This window comes from Solanum pennellii, chromosome 6 (assembly GCF_001406875.1).
Source record: "Solanum pennellii chromosome 6, SPENNV200".
NCBI classification, from domain to species: Eukaryota; Viridiplantae; Streptophyta; class Magnoliopsida; order Solanales; family Solanaceae; genus Solanum; species Solanum pennellii.
In genome coordinates, this window is record NC_028642.1 from 47,261,462 (window position 1) to 47,284,582 (window position 23,121).

The window sequence follows — 23,121 nt, forward strand, 5'->3', positions numbered from 1 at the left end:
CTTAATTATCTGTCAATTCTGTATTTTGGGCCCAAGCCTGTTAGCGCGTAGCTTAGCACTATATATAGACGCTATGGCAAACCCTATTCTGTATTCTGTTTTTGCCTCTCCATAATAAAACTGCTCCCCCTCTTCCCCGTGGACGTAGCCAATTTATTGGTGAACCACGTAAATTTGTTGTCTTGTTTTTCGCGTTTATATTTTCTCGTATTATCTCGAATTCCGCATAACAAAATATACAACTCGTAATGAATAGATTCTTATATTTACTTATCGTTGTTCAAGCCACAAACTCTAAATAAATTAATTATTTCTGTTCTAATATAAAATAAGCTTTGACTAAAGAAAAATCGTGAATAGTCCTCATGAGGAAGAAGTCTTATTGTGGTACCGTATCCTAATTAATTCACTGCAAAAAAATTGTAAATTATATAGGAATAAATATGAAATTAGGCATGAAACGTATTTTCCTGCAAATTTTCATATAAATTCCCAAGAAAATCCACATATAACTTACAATTTTCTTGTAGTAAGTAATTATACTAAATTACCTTTATTTAAGACATTCCCCAATTAATGCTCAATTAGTTAGGCATAATAAAACATATTTTTTATATATTTAATTATAAATAGGTTGAAATATACAAATCATTTAAATTATAGCAAAATTATGTAAATAGTCTAAGTATAATTAAGGAGGCCTACTAGCTGTTAGTGAAATTTTTGATCGATCTGACAGTTGCTTATTGGGCCATTTTTTAGTCACATTTTACACATCCCTAAAAGATAAAATCTAGAAAAGATCTTGTCCTATCTTGAATTTTAAGAAGAGATGATTGTGTCAAACATTTTTACAAGATAAGAAACAAAAGAAAAAGAGAGAACAAATGTACATGAAAAATTAAAGAATTGAAAAAAAGGATAATTGAAGCTTGTACGGAAGCACTAGAGCATCACATCCTCAAAATAAAATTTAAAAATATCATAGAAACTCTAAAGTAGCTAATCTTTTTTTTATGTGCGTCATTTATGAATTAGGACTTAGGTTAGCTAGTGGCTAAATATAAACTATATAAATAAGATTTCCTTGTAAACAATTTAGGCCACTCACCTAATAAACTTTGTATTAGTCATGCAGACTACAAGTTTCTCCCAATTCAATATTCCATCGATTGTATGGGCCTCACCTCCCCCTACAACCACCATGCTCTGTGGCAAAACCACCTCAACGCGGAGGTTATCGCCGCCCAACGCGGTGGCTTCATCCACATCTCGTCACCAGGTTACTCACTCAATGCCACCAGAAAAATTGGAAATCTTTAAGTCATTAGAACCTTGGGTTTTCGAAAACATCCTCCCCTTCCGCAAGCCCGTAGAGAAATGTTGGCAGCCCATTGAGTTTCTCCCTGACCCATCTCAAGGGCCCGAACATTTCGAGGAAGAAGTTCGGGCCCTAAGGCAACGAGTTTTAGGGCTTTCGGATGAGTACTTTGTTATGCTCGTGGGTAATATGCTAACTGAGGATGCTTTGCCTACTTATCAGACCGCAATTAATACATTTGATGGAGTACGCGACGAGACTGGATCGAGCCCATGTCCATGGGCAATTTGGACTCGGGCTTGGTCCGCTGAGGAAAATCGACATGGTGATCTGCTACGAACTTATCTTTATCTTTCGGGGAGAGTGGATATGTTGATGGTCGAGAAAACACTACAATACTCAATTGGAGCTGGAATTGTAAGTTTTGCTTTCAACATATTATTTTGTTAAGATGACCTATATATAACATCATATAACCTAAACAATTCAATAAATAAGTTGAATGAAACCACCAAATATATTTCACTAGGAGGTACATGATCTGGTTGGTTTGAGTTTTTCAAAATCAAATCAAATTATTTATGTAAAATTTTAAATTTATAAATCAAATCAAACTAATAAAATTGAGATATTTTTGGACTTTTTAACCTCGGGTTGGTTCGAGTTTTTTAATACCAATCAAAACTATTATGTCGTATTTTTAAATTTTTAAATCAAACCATACAAATAAACCTCGAATTTTTAGGTTTTTGAATTTTTCGATAAAGTAGTAATTAACTTATGCTTCATATATTTCTTTAGTCCAACCAAAAGATAACTATCTAAGGTGTTTTTTAAGAAAATATCACAAAATAGAAGATGGGTTATGACACTAAAATATTTCAATAAAAATAATAATGAAATCATCAAATAAAATAAATATTGCATAATAAATATGATCATAATTTAAAAGTATTAAATTATGCTAAAATAAGTTAATAATTATTAGTTTCATGATGATTAAACATTAAAGAAAAAATAAAATTAGATTATGTATTTAAATGTCTAAATCAATGTAAAACTAATTAAGAACAAATATTCAACATAATTGTCGTTTTTACAGTTGAATTAATTTATTTTGTTAGCATAACATTGATTTGATTTCGAATTGAGCCTTACCATAGTTATAATATTATGGATCATAACATTTATTGGACCATTCAAAATTTTAAGTCTATAAAAACTTGAAAAAATATGTTAAAAGATAAAAATTATGAAATGTACAAGTAATATTTAGAAATTACATCAAAGTAAATACTTGGCATAATACATAAATGTGCCCTTTAACTTGGCTTCAAATTACATTTATGTCCTTCAACTTTGAATGTGCACAAATAGACACTTAAACTTGTATAAAGTTGAACAAATAGACACACATGTCCTACATGTCATCCTACATGTCATTTTTTATCCTACGTGGTGTCCTACATGTATTGTGTCATGTGGGACTCATGTGTTTATTTACTTAAAAGTTGGATAGTTAAAGTGTTTATTTATGCATTATGAAAGTTGGAGGTCAAAGTTAAAATTTGAAGTCAAGTTAAGATCCAATGTATGTATTATGCCTAAATACTTTTATGTGTAAAATAAATTTTAAAAATTATATGTATAATGTCGGATTGATTTGGTTTCGAGTTGACTTTTTTTAGTTGAAACCAAATCAACCCAAGTCTAATCGAATTTTTTTTCCAATACCAAATCAAGTCAAACCAAATCAAATCGTTAGTTGAATTTTTTTTCAATTTGATTCGATTTTCTATTGAGTTTGTACACCCTTATATTGCACTACTCCTAAAAGAAGTAAATAACATTAATTAAATGTTCAATTTACTAGCCTTTTGTTCCAAAAACAAATAATCAATTCGATCACTTCTACTTATAATTTATTTTTAAAATAGATTTTTATTTTTTACTTTGTCACTTTTGATATATAAAGAAAAACACAATAATTTTTTTTGAATATTTTACCCTCAGCATTATATACTTATTTTTCAAATAATTTTTCATCACATCATTTGATAGAGTTAGTAAGATACCTATACCATTGATTATCTTCTTAATGGATATGTGATATGTCAATCTACTCAAATCTTAAGAAACTACACATTTTTTTTTCTATAAATAAAAAGTGTTTTTTATTAACTTAGCCCTAAATAACGAGTGTTATTAAAGTTTGTGTATTGAAAAATACATATATTATAAATATAAGTTGTCTATCACGTTTGCATCTTAGGACATTGGAGTAGAGAACAATCCATACATGGGTTTTGTGTACACATCATTTCAAGAGCGAGCCACAAATTTGACGCATGGTAATATGGCTAAGCTAGCTATAGAGGGCGGAGACCCCGTGCTAGCGCGTATATGTGGAACCATTGCAGCAGATGAGAAGCGTCATGAGAATGCCTACACAAAAATTATTGAAAAATTACTCGAAATAGACCCAAACACAACTATGATAGCCATTGCGTATATGATGAAGAAGAGAATCACAATGCCACTGCACCTCATGTATGATGGACAAGATCCCAATATATTTAAGCACTTTTCAGCAATTATCCAAAAGCAAGGGGTTTACACATCTCGTGATTATGTTGAAATATTAGAATTTTTCATAAGGAGATGGAAATTGGAAAAACTTGAAGGCTTGACAACGGGGGAGGCCAGACGTGCACAGGATTTTGTGTGCAAACTTCCACGTAAGATTAAGAGGTTTGAAAATCGAGATAATATATTAGATTCACATCCGGTGAAGCTTAGTTGGATTTTTAATAAGCAGGTTTGTGTTTAAATGTATGTATTGATTTGTAATAAATACTTATGTAAAATTAAAACTAGTAAATTGTTAAATTGTTCGTAGTTAATTTAACTACCACCAGCCGAACATATAGCGAATATGCTTGCGACGGAAGAGGCAGAGAGACTACTTTTTAATCAGTGGCTGTGAACACCTAATTTTTGACGTGTTTATTTTACTCCTATAATATTTTAGTAAGGAATTTTATTTTTATTTGTATTCTGGGTGTTTGTTTTTAGGGCAACTTTCACATATAGCAAATAAAAAATTCATATTTATATGCTATAGCAAAGTTGCGCTCCATAGATAACATAGAAACTGTATAATTCGCTATACATATACAGTTGAAGCAAATTGTATAAAACGAAGTGTATAAAACAAGAAAGAGAAAGACACTTGGGCAGAGAACTGTATAAACACGAAGTGTATAAAACGAATTGTATTATTATAAGTGGATAGAACGATTATATACAATTTGAATTTGTATAAAATGAGAAAGAGAGAAAGACAAAAGAAACTTGACAAGGAATATACAATTGAATCGAATTGTATAAAACGAGAAAGAGAGAAATTAGATACAATTTGAAAATTGTATAAGACGAGAAACAGAGAAAGGCAAAAGAAGGGGAGTATTTTTATTGTTTAATTATAAGTGTATAGGACGAAAATATATGTACTTGTATGTGTATATACAATTTTCTCACGCTTTATACAAACAGAAACGCAATTTATACATTTCGCTTCTGTTTGTATAAGTGAGAAAGGCGAGGGTGGCGAGCGAGATTTGGGAGAGTGGCGAGCGAGATCTGGAAGAGGGGAGAGAGGGGAACAAAAATATATGTATTTATACAATTTTCTCTGTTGTATACAATTAGAAACAATTTTTATACACTTGTGTTTGTATAAAAAGTGAGGAAGCGAGCGAGAGATTGGAGGAGAGTGGCGAGCGAGATATTTGGGAGAGAGGCGCCTGACAATTTTTTGCAAACGTTTGTTATGGAGCACAATTAAATCAAATCATAACTACTCCATTTATTTTAGGTTATTAGTTTGCTATTATATACAAATTTTCCCTTGTTTTTATTACTTTATCGGCTCAAATGACCCAATTTTGTTTAAATTGGGCTGATTTAGATGGCCCAATTGATTTTGACCCGGTCAATAGAAATGGTCAAGATTGAATCTCAACCATCATGATATTTTGGTCCAAGGGCTATTATTGGACCCAAACAAAAATACAAAACTCCAAAAAATTAGCATTTTTTTTATTTTAGATTTTTTTTTATTTTTCTTCTTCCCCTTACTACCATGCCGCCGGACGGCCACCGCTGCCGCCACCACCGCCCGGTGGCCACTACCTTTTTGGCCGGAAAAATCTTTAAAATTTTACCATCTTTTCCTTTCACCCTCCTCTACCTAAATCTATAACTATATTCAATTAATGAATAAAGTAAATGGGTCATCTAAAAGGGCAAATGAATCATTCAATTAATCTGATTTTTCTTAAAACTAAAAAAAAAAAAAGATTCATTGGCCATCTTGGGTGGCACCTTGGGAAAACAAAGAGTCCAATGCATGCATTGGCTCTTAAATTTTCAAGAAAAGTGGGAGATTTAATGTTGAACACCTATTTAAACCCCCTTCTTTTTCCAAAAGAAAAGAAGAGGAAGAAGGAGAAAAAAAGATAGAAAGAAAATTGCAAGAAAAAAAAAACTTAAAATTTTTTCTTCTTCTTAAAAAGAAAAAAAAAGAAGATATTTCTCTTGGGTGGTCTTGGGAATTCAATTGAATTTGCTTCTATTATTTGCTTGTCATCAACTCTAAGTATTTCTTTTTACATTTCAATGTAATCTTGAATTAATGTTTATGTTCTTTTTATTTTATTTTTTATTTTTTTGAAAAATTATTGATTTTTTTTGCCAAGTTTATATTATAATTCTCGTATGATTATGTTTATCCTTATGTTACTTAGTTTGTATATTTTTATTAATTTATTCTATAGTGTTTCTCATATGATTGTGTTTATTATGATGTACATATATATTATTAATCATATTTAGTTTAAATTTTAGCTTTAATAAGTAAAATTAAAAAAAATTAAAAAAAAAGTAAATGAATAAAATCTAACAATCGCAATTTTTTAGGTTTTTGGTAACTTTCTTCTTTGAAAAATGAACTTAAGAAAAAATAAAAATAAAAAATGTAAAACTAGTCATTTTTGCAAAAGGATTTAATCTGGTCATTTTTGCAACAAAAGAAAAATGTAAATCTAGTTATTTCTGCCAAAAATGTAAATTTGGTTATTTCTGCAAAAAAATAAAATCTGGTTATTTCTGCAAAAAAAAAATGTAAATATGATTTTTTTTTCAAAAATAAAAAATAAAAAAAATTCTCTTAAATAAATATTTGAATTGATTATTAAAGTAAAAATACAAATTTGACTAACTTGACTTAATAATCTAACAATTAGAAAATTTGCTATTTTGCAATCTTCTATCAAATAAGTTAAGGTAGTCATTGTATATAAAAAAAAATTGTTACCAAATTGGTTATTTCTTAAATTTTTATCAATATAAAGAAAAGGAAATTAAAACTAGTATATCATTAGTTTAAAAGAGTGTTTAATTGTAATTTTGTAAAAGTTTTTTTTTTGTTTTTTTCTTCATTTGTTGTCATTGTGTAGTAGTAAAACTTAATTGTTTTTTTTTCTTTTGGTAAAACAGTAAATATAAGTGCTAGAAATTTTTTAATAATAATAAATAAATAAATACTAATCATTTCTTGGTCTATATGTTGCACCATTTTCTTTTATTCATTTTTATCATTATTTTTTTAAAAAAATTGAGTAATTAATTATTGTGTTTTTTTAAAAAATAAAATAAAACTTCAAATACCATCATGTGTTCGGTTACGATCCTTGGTGTGTATTCTTTTCTAAAAATAAGGGTCTTGTGTGCGGTTACGCTCTTAGGCCAATCAATTTTTTTTTTTAAAATAGTAATTAATACACTTTTTCTCCTTTTATCCAAATTAAATAAATAAATTATTTTAGCCAAATATAAGTTAATAAAGCGACCGTGCTAGAACCACGGGACTCGGGGGTGCCTCATACCTTCCCTCCGGTCAATAGAATTCCTTACCCAATCTCTGTTTTTCATAGACCAAAACAAAAAAAAAGTTTTTTTTTTAATTTTAAACTAAGAACTATCTGGTGACTTCGAACACCTAAAAACTCAATTCCAAGTGGCGACTCTACCAAAAAAAAAATTTTTTAAAAAAACCTGTCATATCCTTAATAATTATAAAAAATAAAAGAGAAGTGACAGTGCAAACAAGCGAATCAAGTCAAATATGAATCGACCGCAAAGGAATTAAAATAAAAATAAATAAAGTACTCAACTCGACTCACATTTTAAATAGATGAAAATTAGTTATCCAATGAATAGTATAGATAAATATAAATATCTATATTATAATAGAGATTTTGTTAAAAGCTTGAAAATAAAATCTTTTAAATTTATTTTTTTTAATCAGTCCACCCTCCCTAGCCTCGTCCCAAAAAATTAGTTATGTTTTTCATTAAAAAAAATATTGTTTTAAAAGACCCCCCCTGCACCCTCCCTACCCCAATCCAATTCCAAACAAAATGTAAAAATATTAAATAAATTTTTTTACCACTCCCCCCCCCCACACACACACACACTCCCAAAAAAAAACCTTAATTTTTTAATCAAAATTATAGATATTCATATATAAGTTATCCATTCTGAAAGAAGAATCAAGAGAATAACAAAATTGTACTCACGAAATTCATTAATAAAAATCACATTTTTTTTATTTTTGCTTGCAATTAAATTTAATTTTTAATAAATTTATTACGAACAAAGCGATCTCATTATAAGATTTGAACAACTCAAAAAAAAAGTAGAATTCATTGCACCCGGTCTTATTATAAGATTTGAATTGACATGGATTTGGACATTTCCCTTTAACCATTCAATTCTCCTTTCTTTTAGTAGGATTCATTGCACCCGATTTTAAAGTTTCCTGCCCAAATTAAATTGCATAACAATCATGGAAACTATAGAGTTGCTATACTTTTTTTTTATCTCTACGTCATTTATGAGTTGGGCACAAATTGTATATCCATCTATATAAATAAGATTTCCTTGTAAACAATATTGGTCACTCTATAATTAATTAAACTTTTTATTAGTCATGATGCAGACTATAAGTTTCTCCCTATTCAACATTCCATCGATTGTACGGGGCTCACCTCCCCCTACAACCACCATACTCCGTCGCAAAACCACCTCATCACGGAGGTTATCTCCGGTCCTCGCGGTGGCTTCACCCACAATAACTTCTCCATCACGCCACCAGGTCACTCACTCAATGCCACCAGAGAAATTGGAAATCTTCAAGTCATTAGAACCTTGGGTTTCTGAAAACGTTCTATCACTCCTGAAGCCCGTAGAGAAATGTTGGCAGCCCATTGAGTTTCTCCCTGACCCATCTCAAGGGCCCGAACAATTCGAAGAAGAGGTTCGGGCCCTAAGGCAACGAGTTTTAGGGCTTTCGGATGAGTATTTTATTATGCTTGCGGGTAACATGCTATCTGAAGATGCTTTGCCTATCTATCAGACTCGATTTAACACGTGGGACGGAGTAGGTGATGAGACTGGATCGAGCCCATGTCCATGGGCAATTTGGACTCGGGCTTGGTCCGCTGAGGAAAATCGACATGGTGATCTGCTACGAACTTATCTTTATCTTTCCGGAAGAGTGGATATGTTGATGGTGGAGAAAACACTACAATACTCTATTGGAGCTGGAATTGTAAGTGTTGCTCTCAACATATTATTTTGTTAAGATGACCTACAATTTTTTTGAAAATACGTGTTATAAATATAAGTTGTTCTATCATGTTAGAATATCGGAGCAGAGAACAATCCATATATGGGGTTTGTGTACACATCATTTCAAGAGCGAGCCACATTTCTAACACATGGTAATATGGCTAGGCTAGCTAGAGAAGGTGGAGACCCCGTGCTAGCGCGTATATGTGGAACCATTGCAGCAGATGAAAAGCGTCATGAGAATGCCTACACAAAAATTATTGAAAAATTACTTGAAATAGACCCAAACACAACTATGTTAGCCATTGCAAAGATGATGAAGAAGAGAATTACTATGCCATTGCACCTCATGTATGATGGGCAAGATCCAAATATATTTCAGCACTTTTCTGCCATTTCCCAAAATCAGGGTGTTTACACATCTCGTGATTATGCTGAAATATTAGAATTTTTCATAATAAGATGGGAACTGGAAAAGCTTCAAGGCTTGACAACGGAGGCGAGGCAGGCACAAGATTTTGTGTGTGGACTTCCACGTAAGATTAGAAAGTTGGATAATCGAGCCAAGAAATTAGAGTCACCTTCAACAAAATTTAGTTGGATTTTTAACAAGCAAGTGAATGTTTAGATATATTGATTTGTAATAAAAATGTAAAACTAAAATGTATCCTTTTACTTGTTACTAATAATAATAGCCTTTTTGGCTAATCTACTAAAATGAACTTGTCTTTAGTTAGCTAAATTATTTTTTACAAGTACTTTTGTTATTAGTTTGTGTTTGGTTAATATTTCAAAGTGTTTTTAAATTTCAAATTAAGAAAAATATAGATAGTACAAATTAATTTGCTAAATATAAAATTTTGATATGAGTAATCTTGTTCTAAAAGTATTATAAGCATTTACTTGTTCTGATTTATGGATTTTGATCTTATTTAATAGTATTTCATTCTTTCATCATAGTAAGACTAAAATTAAAAAAAATATATTTTATTTAAATTTTTAATATGACAATATTTTTGACTTATTATTTTTAGTTATCATAATAAATAAATAGACGGAAGGGAGTATAAGAAGCAACCATGCCAATCATAAATTGCTTATTTTCACTTCAATTGGTAATAATTATTTATCTATAGATAAAAGGAGAAAGAGAAAACGCCAGAGATGTGCCACAAATTTTTAGAAATTTAAATAATAAAAATTTAACTATTATATTGTTGTAAAATCAAGATTATAAGAAGAAGACAAGAGAAATAGATGTAGGAGAAGACTTTCTTTTATTCAAGTATATATAAGTTTCATATGTATATATTACAATAGTGAATGAACAACCCTATTTATAGAGTGAGAAATCATTCCAAAGGTCACCATATTAAGTATCATAATAAATAGATACATACTTATCCAAAAAGGTTCATGTAACCTAGTGAATATGAATGGTTGTTCATGTACTAACTTTATGGACTATCCACTTATTTAATGGATTTATAACACTCCCCCTTGGATGTCCATAGATATTGTGCCTCGTTAAAACCTTACTAGAAAAAAACCCTGTGGGAAAAAATTCTAGTGAAGGAAAAAGAGTACACATATCTTTTGATACGCATTATTTGCTGCCTCATTAAAAACCTTTCTAGGAAAACCCAATGGGACAAAACCTAGATTAAGGAAAAAAGAGTACAGTGCGTATTTTACTCCCCCTGATAAAAACCACGATTCAGATGGTTAAGTTTCCGCATTCCAATTTTGTGAACCATCTTCTCAAGAGTTGAGGCCGGTAAAGATTTAGTAAATAAATCTGCTGGATTATCACTCGAACGAATTTGTCGCACATCAATATCACCATTCTTCTGGAGATCATGTGTGAAGAATAATTTTGGTGAAATGTGTTTCGTTCTATCTCCTTTTATAAAGCCTCCTTTTAATTGAGCTATGCATGCAGCATTGTCTTCAAAGAGTATTGTGGGTATCTTGACGTCACACTTCAAACCACATCTTTCTTTGATAGAATGTATTACTGATCTTAACCATACACATTCTCTACTTGCTTCATGAATGGCTATTATCTCAGCATGATTTGAAGAAGTAGCGACAATAGACTGCTTCATAGATCGCCATGATATAGCAGTACCTCCATATGTGAACAGATAGCCTGTTTGTGATCGAGCTTTATGTGGGTCAGATAAATAACCTGCATCTGCATGACCAACAAGATCTGCACTATCTTTGTTAGTATAAAACAGACCCATATCACTAGTTCCCCTTAGATATCGCAATATATGTTTAACTCCTTTCCAATGTCTTCGTGTAGGGGAAGAACTATATCTTGCTAACAAATTAACAGAAAATGCTATGTCAGGTCTCGTAGCATTAGCAAGATACATAAGTGCCCCAATTGCACTAAGATAAGGTACTTCTGGACCAAGAGGTTCCTCATTCTCTTCTTGAGGTCGGAATGGATCCTTACTCACTTCAAGTGATCGGACAACCATTGGAGTACTTAATGGATGTGCTTTGTCCATGTAAAATCGTTTCAAGATTTTCTCAGTATAGGCAGATTGATGGATGAAGACCCCGTCTACTAAATATTCTATTTGTAGTCCAAGACAAATTTTTGTCTTTCCAAGGTCTTTCATCTCAAATTCTTCCTTTAGATATTCAATTGCCTTTTGAACCTCTTCTGGAGTTCCAATGAGATTAATGTCATCAACATAAACAGCAAGAATAACAAATCCCAATGTTGTTTTCTTAATAAATATACAAGGACAAATGACATCGTTTATATAACCTTGTTTTATCAAGTACTCACTGAGGCGATTATACCACATGCGCCCTGATTGTTTTAAGCCATATAATGACTTTTGTAATCTGATTGAATATATTTCCCGAGATTTTGAACTACATGCTTCAGGCATTTTAAGTCCTTCTGGAACTTTCATATAAATTTCATTATCAAGTGAACCGTAAAGGTAAGCTGTAACCACATCCATTAGACGAATTTCAAGATTTTCATGTACAGCTAAACCGATGAGATATCGAAAAGTTATTGCATCCATAACAGGTGAATATGTTTCTTCATAGTCGACACCAGGTCGTTGAGAGAATCCTTGTGCAACAAGGCGTGCCTTGTATCTTACAATCTCATTTCTCTCATTTCTTTTTCGTACAAAGACCCATTTATAGCCAATTGGTTTAACATCACTAGGCGTTTGGACTACTGGTCCAAAAACCTCACGCTTAGCAAGTGAATTCAATTCTGATTCAATTGCTTCTTTCCATTTTGGCCAATCATGTCTTTGTCGACATTCTTCGACGGATAGAGGTTCAAGATCCTCATTTCCTTGCATAATGTTAAGTGCAACATCATATGCGAAAACATTATCCACTATGATTTTTGATCGATCTAAACTTATCCCATCACCTGTAGAAGAACTTATTGAGAGTTCTTCATTTACTTGAGTCTCGGGTTCACTGATTTCTTCAGGAATATCAGGATTAATCAGATCTTGAATTTCTTCGTGAAATTCTTTTGTAGTGTCATTTTTTGTACTTCTTTTTCTAGGATTCTTATCTTTTGAACCCAATGGTCTACCACGCTTCAGGCGTATTTGTGATTCAGAAGCTATGACACTTGTAGATGGTCCTTTTGGGACGTCGATTCGGATAGGCACATTTACTGCAGGAATATGTGACTTTGTTATCCTTTTTGAATCAGTAAATGCGTCTGGCATTTGATTTGCTATGTTTTGCAAATGGATGATCTTCTGGACCTCTTGTTCACACACAGGGGAGCGTGGATCAAAATGAGATAATGACGAAACTTTCCATGCAATTTCACTTTTAAGTTTATTTTTCTCTCCCCCTAATTGCGGAAAATTTGTTTCATCAAATCGACAATCTGCAAATCTTGCAGTGAATAAATCTCCCGTCAATGGCTCAAGGTAGCGAATTATTGAGGGTGAATCAAACCCAACATATATGCCTAACCTTCTTTGAGGGCCCATCTTGGTGCGCTGAGGTGGTGCTACAGGCACATATACAGCACATCCAAAAATTCGAAGATGAGCAATATTTGGTTCATGACCAAATACCAATTGTAATGGGGAGTATTTATTATAATGAGTCGGTCTGAGACGAACAAGTGATGCTGCATGTAAGATAGCATGACCCCAAACAGTAGTAGGCAACTCACTTTTCATAAGTAGAGGTCTTGCTATCAATTGTAAGCGCTTAATAAATGACTCAGCAAGGCCATTTTGAGTATGAACATGAGCTACAGGATGTTCAACTTTTATCCCTACCGATACGCAATAAGCATCAAAAGCTTGGGATGTGAATTCGCCAGCATTATCAAGACGAATTGTCTTAATGGGATAATCTGGAAATTGCGCTCTTAATCGTATCATTTGTGCCAATAATTTTGCAAACGCCAGGTTGCGAGATGATAAGAGGCACACATGAGACCATCTTGAAGATGCGTCTATTAGGACCATAAAATATCTAAACGACCCACTAGATGGGTGAATAGGTCCACAAATATCCCCATGTATTCGTTCCAAAAATTGAGGGGATTCAATGTTAACCTTCATTGGTGATGGCCTAGTAATCAATTTGCCTTGGCAGCAAGCAGCACATGAAAACTCATCATTTGTAAGAATCTTCAGGTTCTTTAATGGATGACCATTTGAGTTTTCAATGATTCGTCTCATCATTATTGATCCAGGATGACCTATTCGGTCATGCCAAAGCACAAAAGTCTTTAAGTCAGTAAACTTCTGGTTTACGATAGAGTGTGCTTCAATCGTACTTATTTTTGCATAATACAGGCCAGAAGATAAAGTTGATAATTTCTCCAATACATATTTCTGGTTTGAGACAATCTTGGTAATACCAAGGTATTCAACATTCATTTCATTTATTGTCTCAACATGATATCCATTTCGGCGAATATCTTTAAAACTTAACAGGTTTCTTGGGGATTTAGAAGAGAACAAAGCATCTTCTATGACAAGTTTTGTCCCCTTAGGCAGAAATATAGTAGCTCTTCCGGAGCCTTCTATTAAGTTTGAATTACCAGAAATTGTAGTAACATTTGCTTTTCTTCTAAGCAAGTAGGAGAAGTATTTCTCATCTTTGAATATGGCGTGCGTTGTTCCACTATCAATTATACAAATATCTTCATGATTGATCATTGAGGTATCCATATATTCTTCAAGATAAAAGATATAAAAGAAATAAACATTATAATATTATTACTAAACAAAAACAATACACAACCTTTTAGTTATTTACAAATCTAGGAAAACATATTCATACTAGTTCATATAAACGACGAAAATGAAATATATTTATATTATCACAGACCCATCACCTATCAGGTGATCTATCTTTCCTTCGGGGTTCTCAAAGAAATCCGCTACATCTAGATGCATGGGTTCAACAGTATCTTCCGTGATAAAGTTGGCTTCTGCGTTATTTTTCACCTCCTTCAGGGAAGCTTGATATAACTCAACCAGGTGCCTTGGCGTACGACAGGTACGTGACCAATGTCCTTTTCCTCCACATCTATAACATTTGTTGTCTGAATTTTTCTTCTGCACTACGTCATGTTTTTCATTCTTCTTTTTACACTGCTGGTGTTGAATGTTATTATTTAGTGCAAGACGATCACCATGATTGAGATTTCTTCCTCGACCACGACCACGGCCACGACTGGGGCCACGACCTTTTTCACGCTTAGATTGGTGAAAATTTGCCGTATTTACTTCAGGAAATGGCATAGAACCAGTAGGTCGACTTTCATGGTTTTTCATCAGTAAATCATTATGTTGTTCAGCAACAAGGAGATGTGAGATTAATTCGGAATACTTTTTAAATCCCATTTCTCGGTATTGCTGCTGCAGAAGCATACTCGAGGCAGGGAAAGTGGAAAACGTTTTTTCCAGCATATCATGGTCAGTGATATTTTCTCCACATAATTTTAATTGTGAGATAATTTTAAACATAGAAGAGTTATACTCACTGATAGATTTAAAATCTTGAAGTCTCAAGTGGATCCAATCATAACGTGCCTGTGGAAGGACAACCAACTTCAGGTGGTCATATCTATCTTTTAAATTGTTCCACAACACCAGAGGATCCTTAACAGTGAGATATTCCATTTTCAAACCCTCATCAAGGTGATGACGGAGAAATATCATCGCCTTAGCACGGTTTTGATTCGATGCTTGATTATTTTCTTGGATGGTGTCTGCTAGACCCATCGCATTAAGATGAATTTCTGCATCGAGTGCCCATGATAGATAGCTTTTTCCCGATATGTCTCCGAGGCTTTGAAAGTCTTTACTTGAACTGGTAGAGACTCGTGCTGATAACGTGTTGTAAAATCAAGATTATAAGAAGAAGACAAGAGAAATAGATGTAGGAGAAGACTTTCTTTTATTCAAGTATATATAAGTTTCATATGTATATATTACAATAGTGAATGAACAACCCTATTTATAGAGTGAGAAATCATTCCAAAAGTCACCATATTAAGTATCATAATAAATAGATACATACTTATCCAAAAAGATTCATGTAACCTAGTGAATATGAATGGTTGTTCATGTACTAACTTTATGGACTATCCACTTATTTAATGGATTTATAACATATATAACTATTTTAATTTATAAAGATAAAATTTTAAATAAAAATAGAAACATATCAACAACTTACCCAAATATTGACAAATGTCAACATCATAAAAAAAAGGGACTTTTAAAATAACTAAAATCAATTATATAATAAAATTAAATAATAAATTAATATTTTATTTTTAAAAATACGAAAATATGAAAATCTAACAAAAAGAAAAAGAAACAAAAAGTAGACATAAATGCAAACAAAAACAAATGAAAAATACGACCCCGCTTTCTTGAAACACAACATTTTGAAATTTATTAAAAATTAAAATATATAAATCACTATTATATTTTAAAATAGTCTTTAGAATCAGTAAATATTTTTAAAATAGTACTCCTAAAAAATAGGGTGATGTAATTTGTGTGACACAACCGCCTTATTTAATTTATAACCAAATAAAAGAAAATAAAAAATGTGGGCCCTCTTTTTTGAAAATATTATTCAAATAGTGACAAATGCCAACATTTAGGGGTTCAAGGTTTGGATAAAAATCTGATTCAAAATGAAAATAAAACCAAATCAAATTGCTTTAATTTGAATTTTGATTTAGTTTAATTTTAGATTGTTAAGAACCGATAGTATTTGGTTTGGTTATAATTTTGCTCGTAAAAAACTAAAAAAATAATCAAACAAAACTAACAAGTTATATATATAAATTTTATTATTATATATACATAATATTTATATTCATAAACAATTTTAAAGTTTTATATATGTTTCATCAAAAATTTATTTATAATTTACTTATAAAAAAAATGTTCAAGGTGAGAACATTTTTCTTATTGATTTCATGTATATGAGTGTCTATCGAAATTCTTTGTGGGACTAAAAATGTCATTATTATTCCTTCTAATTCAAAATAGTGAATTTTGAAGTTTTATTTAGTAAATTCAATGATGGAAAGTTCTGTAATGACATTCGTTCTAACTATTTTTTTTTGTTTGAATGAATTATTTTCACTTTTTTCACGTTTTGAATGAATTGTTTCTTTTATTTTTATTTATGGTTAATAACCAAATCAAGCAAACCAAAATTGAAAATAACCAAATTGATAAAAATACATTATATTGAGTTTGATTTGATTTTGATAATTTTAAAATCACATTAAATTAATTTGATTTTGTATTTGACCAATAATCGACCGAAACAAGTGAGCGTCCCTAGTCAACATCATAAAAAGCAGACTTTTAAAATAACTAAAATCAATTATATAATAGAATCAAATAATAAATTACTTACTATTTTATTTTTAAAAATACGAAAATATGAAAATCAAATAAAAATTATAAGAAAAAAAACTAGACATAAATGCAAAGTTGCAAACAAAAACAAATTAAAAATAAGGACCCCACTTTCTTGAAACACGACATTTTGTAAAAATTAAAATAATAAATCACTATTAAAATTTTAAAATAGATTTTACAATTCGTAAATATTTTAGAAAATAGTACTAAAAAAATAGGCTGCTGCAATTTGTATGACACAACTTCCTTATTTTCTTGAAATAAAATAAAATAAAAAATACGGATCCCACTTTCTTGAAAACACTACATTTTAAAATATTGAAATTTATTAAAATTTAAAATAATAAATAATTTTACAGTTTTATTTCAAAATTGTGAACTGATATGAATTTTCTTCTTCTTTTTTTAAAAAATTCGTAATTCAAATTATTTAATTTATAAATTTAAATTTAAACAAAAAAGTTCACGTGTTAGCACCATAAAAAATCTATCCATATATCTAAAAATATTGCAATCAATAAGAAAAACATAAAAAAAAACTTAAATCATCAAAAGTTGAAAATAAAAAATAATAAATAGAAAAATAGTTGTTATATATTTTTTAACTCGTGTTGGACTCTTTTTTGAAAAAAATAGAAAATTCTATTTTCACTCTTTAGTTGCTTTTTAAAATGAAAAGTGTAAAAAGAAAATACGAAAGGTGAGATTTTAACATTTTTTGGGGCTATTTTATAAATAGAAAGGATCATATATGTCCTTATATTCACAAAATATAGTTATATTTTTCTTTCATCATACTTTTTAATATATTTGTATTGTCATTCAATTTAAGGTACATATTTACAAGGACGGATCTATATGTATATGTTGGGGTGCCCCGACACTAAACGATCTCGGTTAAAATTTCGTATATATATCTATATATACGCTTACACTCTGTGAACGAAGTAACAAATTTCTACACCCGCAATATGGGTTCGATTCTCATTGCCAACATCAAATTTTTTGGATGGCTCTTGTATGAATGAACAGGCTTCTCAGTTTTTCTTCTATAATTAACTTTTAATTTTTTTAATTTTCTCGTTCACTAATTATTGATCTCATGATATGAGTATTATATTTCTATTCTTTATTAATTAATTACTATAGTTTTATGAAAGTCACATAAATATTACTATGAATATATTTAAATTGTTTTTATGAAAAAAAAACACAAGTTTTTAAAAAAATGATGAATATTATTATGTTAGAGGTCATTGAATTTTAAGGTTCTTCCGATCTTCACATTCATGATAAATAAGAAAGTTGGGTTGAAACAAATTTTGATTCTTTCTCTAGTATACATATATATATGCAACAATAAATAAATACAATGAAATATGAATATATTAAGTTTAACACTATTAGATGATTTATCCAAATTTGACTTTTTAATATGAAAAATTTATTTTTCCGAAAAGTTTTACAGAATAAGGCCTCTAAATTCAAAAATAAAAATAAAAGTTGAATTGTTTAGTTATCTCTTAATAAATTAAAATAAAAAATACGGACCCCACTTTCTTGAAAACACTACAATTTAAAATATTGAAATTTATTAAAATTTAAAATAATAAATAATTTTACAGTTTTATTTCAAAATTGTGAACTGATATGAATTTTCTTCTTCTTTTTTTAAAAAATTCGTAATTCAAATTATTTAATTTATAAATTTAAATTTAAACAAAAAAGTTCACGTGTTAGCACCATAAAAAATCTATCCATATATCTAAAAATATTGCAATCAATAAGAAAAACATAAAAAAAAACTTAAATCATCAAAAGTTGAAAATAAAAAATAATAAATAGAAAAATAGTTGTTATATATTTTTTAACTCGTGTTGGACTCTTTTTTGAAAAAAATAGAAAATTCTATTTTCACTCTGTAGTTGCTTTTTAAAATGAAAAGTGTAAAAAGAAAATACGAAAGGTGAGATTTTAACGTTTTTTGAGGCTATTTTAAAAATAGAAAGGATCATATATGTCCTTATATTCACAAAATATAGTAATATTTTTCTTTCATCATACTTTTTGATTTATTTGTATCATTTAATTTAAGGTACATAATTTACAGGGGCAGATCTATATGTATGTGTTTGGGTGCCACGACACCCAATGATCTCGGTTAAAATTTCGTATATATTTCTATATATACGCTTACACTCTATGAACAAAGCGCCCGATGGGTGTTGTTGGCAGAAGTAACAAATTTCTACACCCGCAATATGGGTTCGATTCTCATTGCCAACATCAAATTTTTTGGATGGCTCTTGTATGAACAGGCTTCTCAGCTTTTCTTCCGTAATTAACTTTTATTTTTTTTTCTCTTTCACTAATTATTGATCTCATGATATGAGTATTATATTTCTATTCTTTATTAATTAATGACTATAGTTTTATGAGAGTCACAAAAATATTACTATGAATATATTTAAATTGTTTTTATGAAAAAAAAAACACAAGTTTTTAGAAAAATGATGAATATTATTATGTTAGAGGTCATTGAATTTTAAGGTTGTTCCGATCTTCACATTCATGATAAGTAAGAAAGTTGGGTTGAAATAAATTTTGATTCTTTCTCTAGTATACATATATATATGCAACAATACATAAATACAATGAAATATGAATGTATTAAGTTTAACACTATTAGATGATTTATCCAAATTTGACTTTTTAATATGGAAAATTTATTTTTCCAAAAAGTTTTACAGAATAAGGCCTCTAAATTCAAAATTGAAAATAAAAATTGAATTGCTTAGTTATCTCTTAATAAATTAAAATAAAAAATACGGACCCCACTTTCTTGAAAACACTACATTTTAAAATATTGAAATTTATTAAAATATAAAATAATATATAATTTTACAGTTTTATTTCAAAATTGTGAACTGATATGAATTTTCTTCTTCTTTTTTTAAAAAATTCTTAATTCAAATTATTTAATTTATAAATTTAAATTTAAACAAAAAAGTTCACGTGTTAGCACCATAAAAAATCTATCCATATATCTAAAAATATTGCAATCAATAAGAAAAACATAAAAAAAAAACTTAAATCATCAAAAGTTGAAAATAAAAAATAATAAATAGAAAAGTAGTTGTTATATATTTTTTAACTCGTGTTGGACTCTTTTTTTAAAAAAAATAGAAATTTATGTTTTTCACTCTTTAGTTGCTTTTTAAAATGAAAAGTGTAAAAAGAAAATACGAAAGGTGAGATTTTAATGTTTTTTGGGGCTATTTTAAAAATAGAAAGGATCATATATGCCCTTATATTCACAAAATATAGTAATATTTTTCTTTCATCATACTTTTTGATTTATTTGTATTGTCATTCAATTTAAGGTACATATTTACAGGGGCGGATCTATATGTATGTGTTGGGGTGCCACGGCACCCAACGATCTCGGTTAAAATTTCGTATATATATATCTATATATACGCTTACACTCTATGAACGCCGATGGGTGTTGTTGGCAGAAGTAACAAATTTCTACACCCGCAATATGGGTTCGATTCTCATTGCCAACATCAAATTTTTTGAATGGCTCTTGTATGAACAGGCTTCTCAGCTTTTCTTCTGTCGTTAACTTTTAATTTTTTTAATTTTTTCTTTCACTAATTATTGATCTCATGATGTGAGTATTATATTTCTATTCTTTATTAATTAATGACTATAGTTTTATGAGAGTCACATAAATATTACTATGAATATATTTATATTGTTTTTATGGGGAAAAAAACACAAGTTTTTAGAAAAATGATGAATATTATTATGTTAGAGGTCATTGAATTTTAAGGTTCTTCCGATCTTCACATTCATGATAAGTAAGAAAGTTGGGTTGAAACAAATTTTGATTCTTTCTCTAGTATACATATATATATGCAACAATAAATAAATACAATGAAATATGAATATATTAAGTTTAACACTGCTAGATGATTTATCCAAATTTGACTTTTTAATATGGAAACCGGGAAGTTTTACAGAATAAGGCCTCTAAATTCAAAAATAAAAATAAAAATTGAATTGTTTAGTTATCTCTAATCTTAATATAACTAAAAGTAAATATTACTAACATGCACGTTTAATCAACTAGTTTTATGAAAATCGAAAAAGACAAATGATTTGAATTGTAACCCAAAATTAAAGAAACCTACCAGTTTATCTTGCTTGGGCGATGTGGCACCCACGATCTCCAAATCCTAGATCCACCTGTGCATATTGTCCTTTAACTGTTAACTCTCATATCTCCAATTTTATCATCTAATGTGGCATCTACATGTAGTCATACTATGTGGCATCGAGATGAGAAATTACGTAAAATCCCATCATCATCTTTGTTGACACCTAGTTTCGACCCTCCCCGATAGAAATTAATTAACGAGCTTCTTGATTCTAAATGATTTGAAATAATTGAATTTTATAAAGTTCAAAATATTTTTCAAGTTGTCTTAATTTATTTCATCAATCTTCGAGTAGAGTAATTAAATTTAAGTTTATTTGTAATTTTTAAGTTTTTTGGTTTATTCATTTTTGTTGATTTGAGAAACGCGTCTGAATTATGGTTATAGTTTTACATTAACTAGTTTATCATTAAATTAATTATTTTATTTCGTTAGGATTAAGAAGTTCATTAATTAATTAATATTAATTCGTCTTATTTAATTTCTAGCCAAATTTGCTAAGTGAATTCAACTTGGTCACGTTTGTGATTTCGATTGACTTTATCTTAAACCCCACTCTAGCTGCATGTTGATCCTCCTAAACCCATTTTTTTTTTGAAATTTTTTTCAGAATGTCAATATTTTAGCATTTAATAGGATCTCTTAGACACAATTTCAATATTTATTAAAAATGTCAACGTTTTAGTTTTGTTATGTATCTAATTCACATTGTTTTTATTTGTTCTAATGGAAAGAATACAATTATTTAATAGTAGAAAGGAAAAATTTAGGAAAGAGAATATTTTTAAAAAGGAACATATCACTTAATATATTTTATCAGTTACAAATTCAATATTTTATAAAAGAAACATATCACTTAATATCTCTCATCTTTATAAAAAATACAATCCAAAAAAATCCCCAAAAAATCAAATCCTCTGTCATCTTCATCATTCTCGCATGAATTTGGCGTGACAACAATGACAAATCAAAAGGTTAAGCTAATGTGTAGCTATAATGGAAAAATTCAACTTCGTTCTCACAATCATCAGCTATCCTATATTGGCGGAAAATGACATACCAAAATCCTCTTTATTGAAGTGAATTCGATTAAATTTGCGTTTTTTCCTGTTTGACAAGAAGATTTTGAGAATGGAATAATTTCGTTGATAACCAACTTTGGAGAAGGAATTTCCAACTGGAACTTCGATATAATCGGTGAAATATAATTGATCAAGTATTTGTTAACTGTTGAATCATTAAATTGTTTGGAAGTTTTGACATAAACATTTTCTAATTTTCTTGGGTAATTACAATTTTTTGGATGACGAGGCAGAATTTTACAAATGCACAAGTGAATACAAATTTAGATTTGGATTTGATGAAAAAAAACACATAGCAGACGAAGAAGATAGATAGAGTCAAAGAAAGAAGGTTGCGAAAATTATATCCATACCAGAATTGTATTCATATTAATTTTTGTTTGTCAATAGTTTTTCTTTTACTCATCATTTGTATTTTTATTAAGAATATTGTATTTCTTTTTTAGTTTGTAGTTCTCTCAGTACATATGTCAAATGGATTTGAGTATAAATATATCATACTTCTTTTCACATTAAATTTGAATTTTTTTAGGATATGAAATCCTTCCTCAACTGATTGTGTTATTTTCACTTTGTACGCTATTTTTTTTCAGAATCTTGTATTTTTTCTTAAATCGTATTCATATGTAATGATTGGATTATATTGAGATACAATCACTAGTATTTTTGTAATACAAATAATAGATTAATATATTTGGCAGATATGTAATACAATTTTAATCAATGAGATACAATTTTTAGTTATTACTATGAAAGTAAAATATTAATTTTAATTTGAATGGTAGAACGAGCACATAAAATACGAAAGTTGTTGATATACAATTATGATGAAAATATAGTAAAAAGAAATGCACGCTTATTGTCAT

The 23,121-nt window shown here is 29.6% G+C and overlaps 2 protein-coding genes across 2 annotated transcripts; both read left to right on the plus strand.

The window, feature by feature from the left end:
• Positions 1-1,106: 1,106 nt before the first annotated feature.
• Positions 1,107-4,297, plus strand: LOC107021829 (stearoyl-[acyl-carrier-protein] 9-desaturase 6, chloroplastic-like). Its single transcript, XM_015222548.2, has 2 exons — positions 1,107-1,738; positions 3,594-4,297. The coding sequence occupies exons 1-2, from the start codon at positions 1,133-1,135 to the stop codon at positions 4,149-4,151; spliced, it is 1,164 nt and encodes a 387-aa protein (XP_015078034.1). The 5' UTR covers positions 1,107-1,132; the 3' UTR covers positions 4,152-4,297.
• A 4,037-nt stretch (positions 4,298-8,334) lies between these two features.
• On the plus strand, positions 8,335-9,738 carry LOC107021602 (stearoyl-[acyl-carrier-protein] 9-desaturase 6, chloroplastic-like). Its single transcript, XM_015222294.2, has 2 exons — positions 8,335-8,996; positions 9,090-9,738. Exons 1-2 carry the CDS (start codon positions 8,376-8,378, stop codon positions 9,642-9,644), a joined length of 1,176 nt encoding a protein of 391 aa, XP_015077780.1. The 5' UTR covers positions 8,335-8,375; the 3' UTR covers positions 9,645-9,738.
• Positions 9,739-23,121: the final 13,383 nt, after the last annotated feature.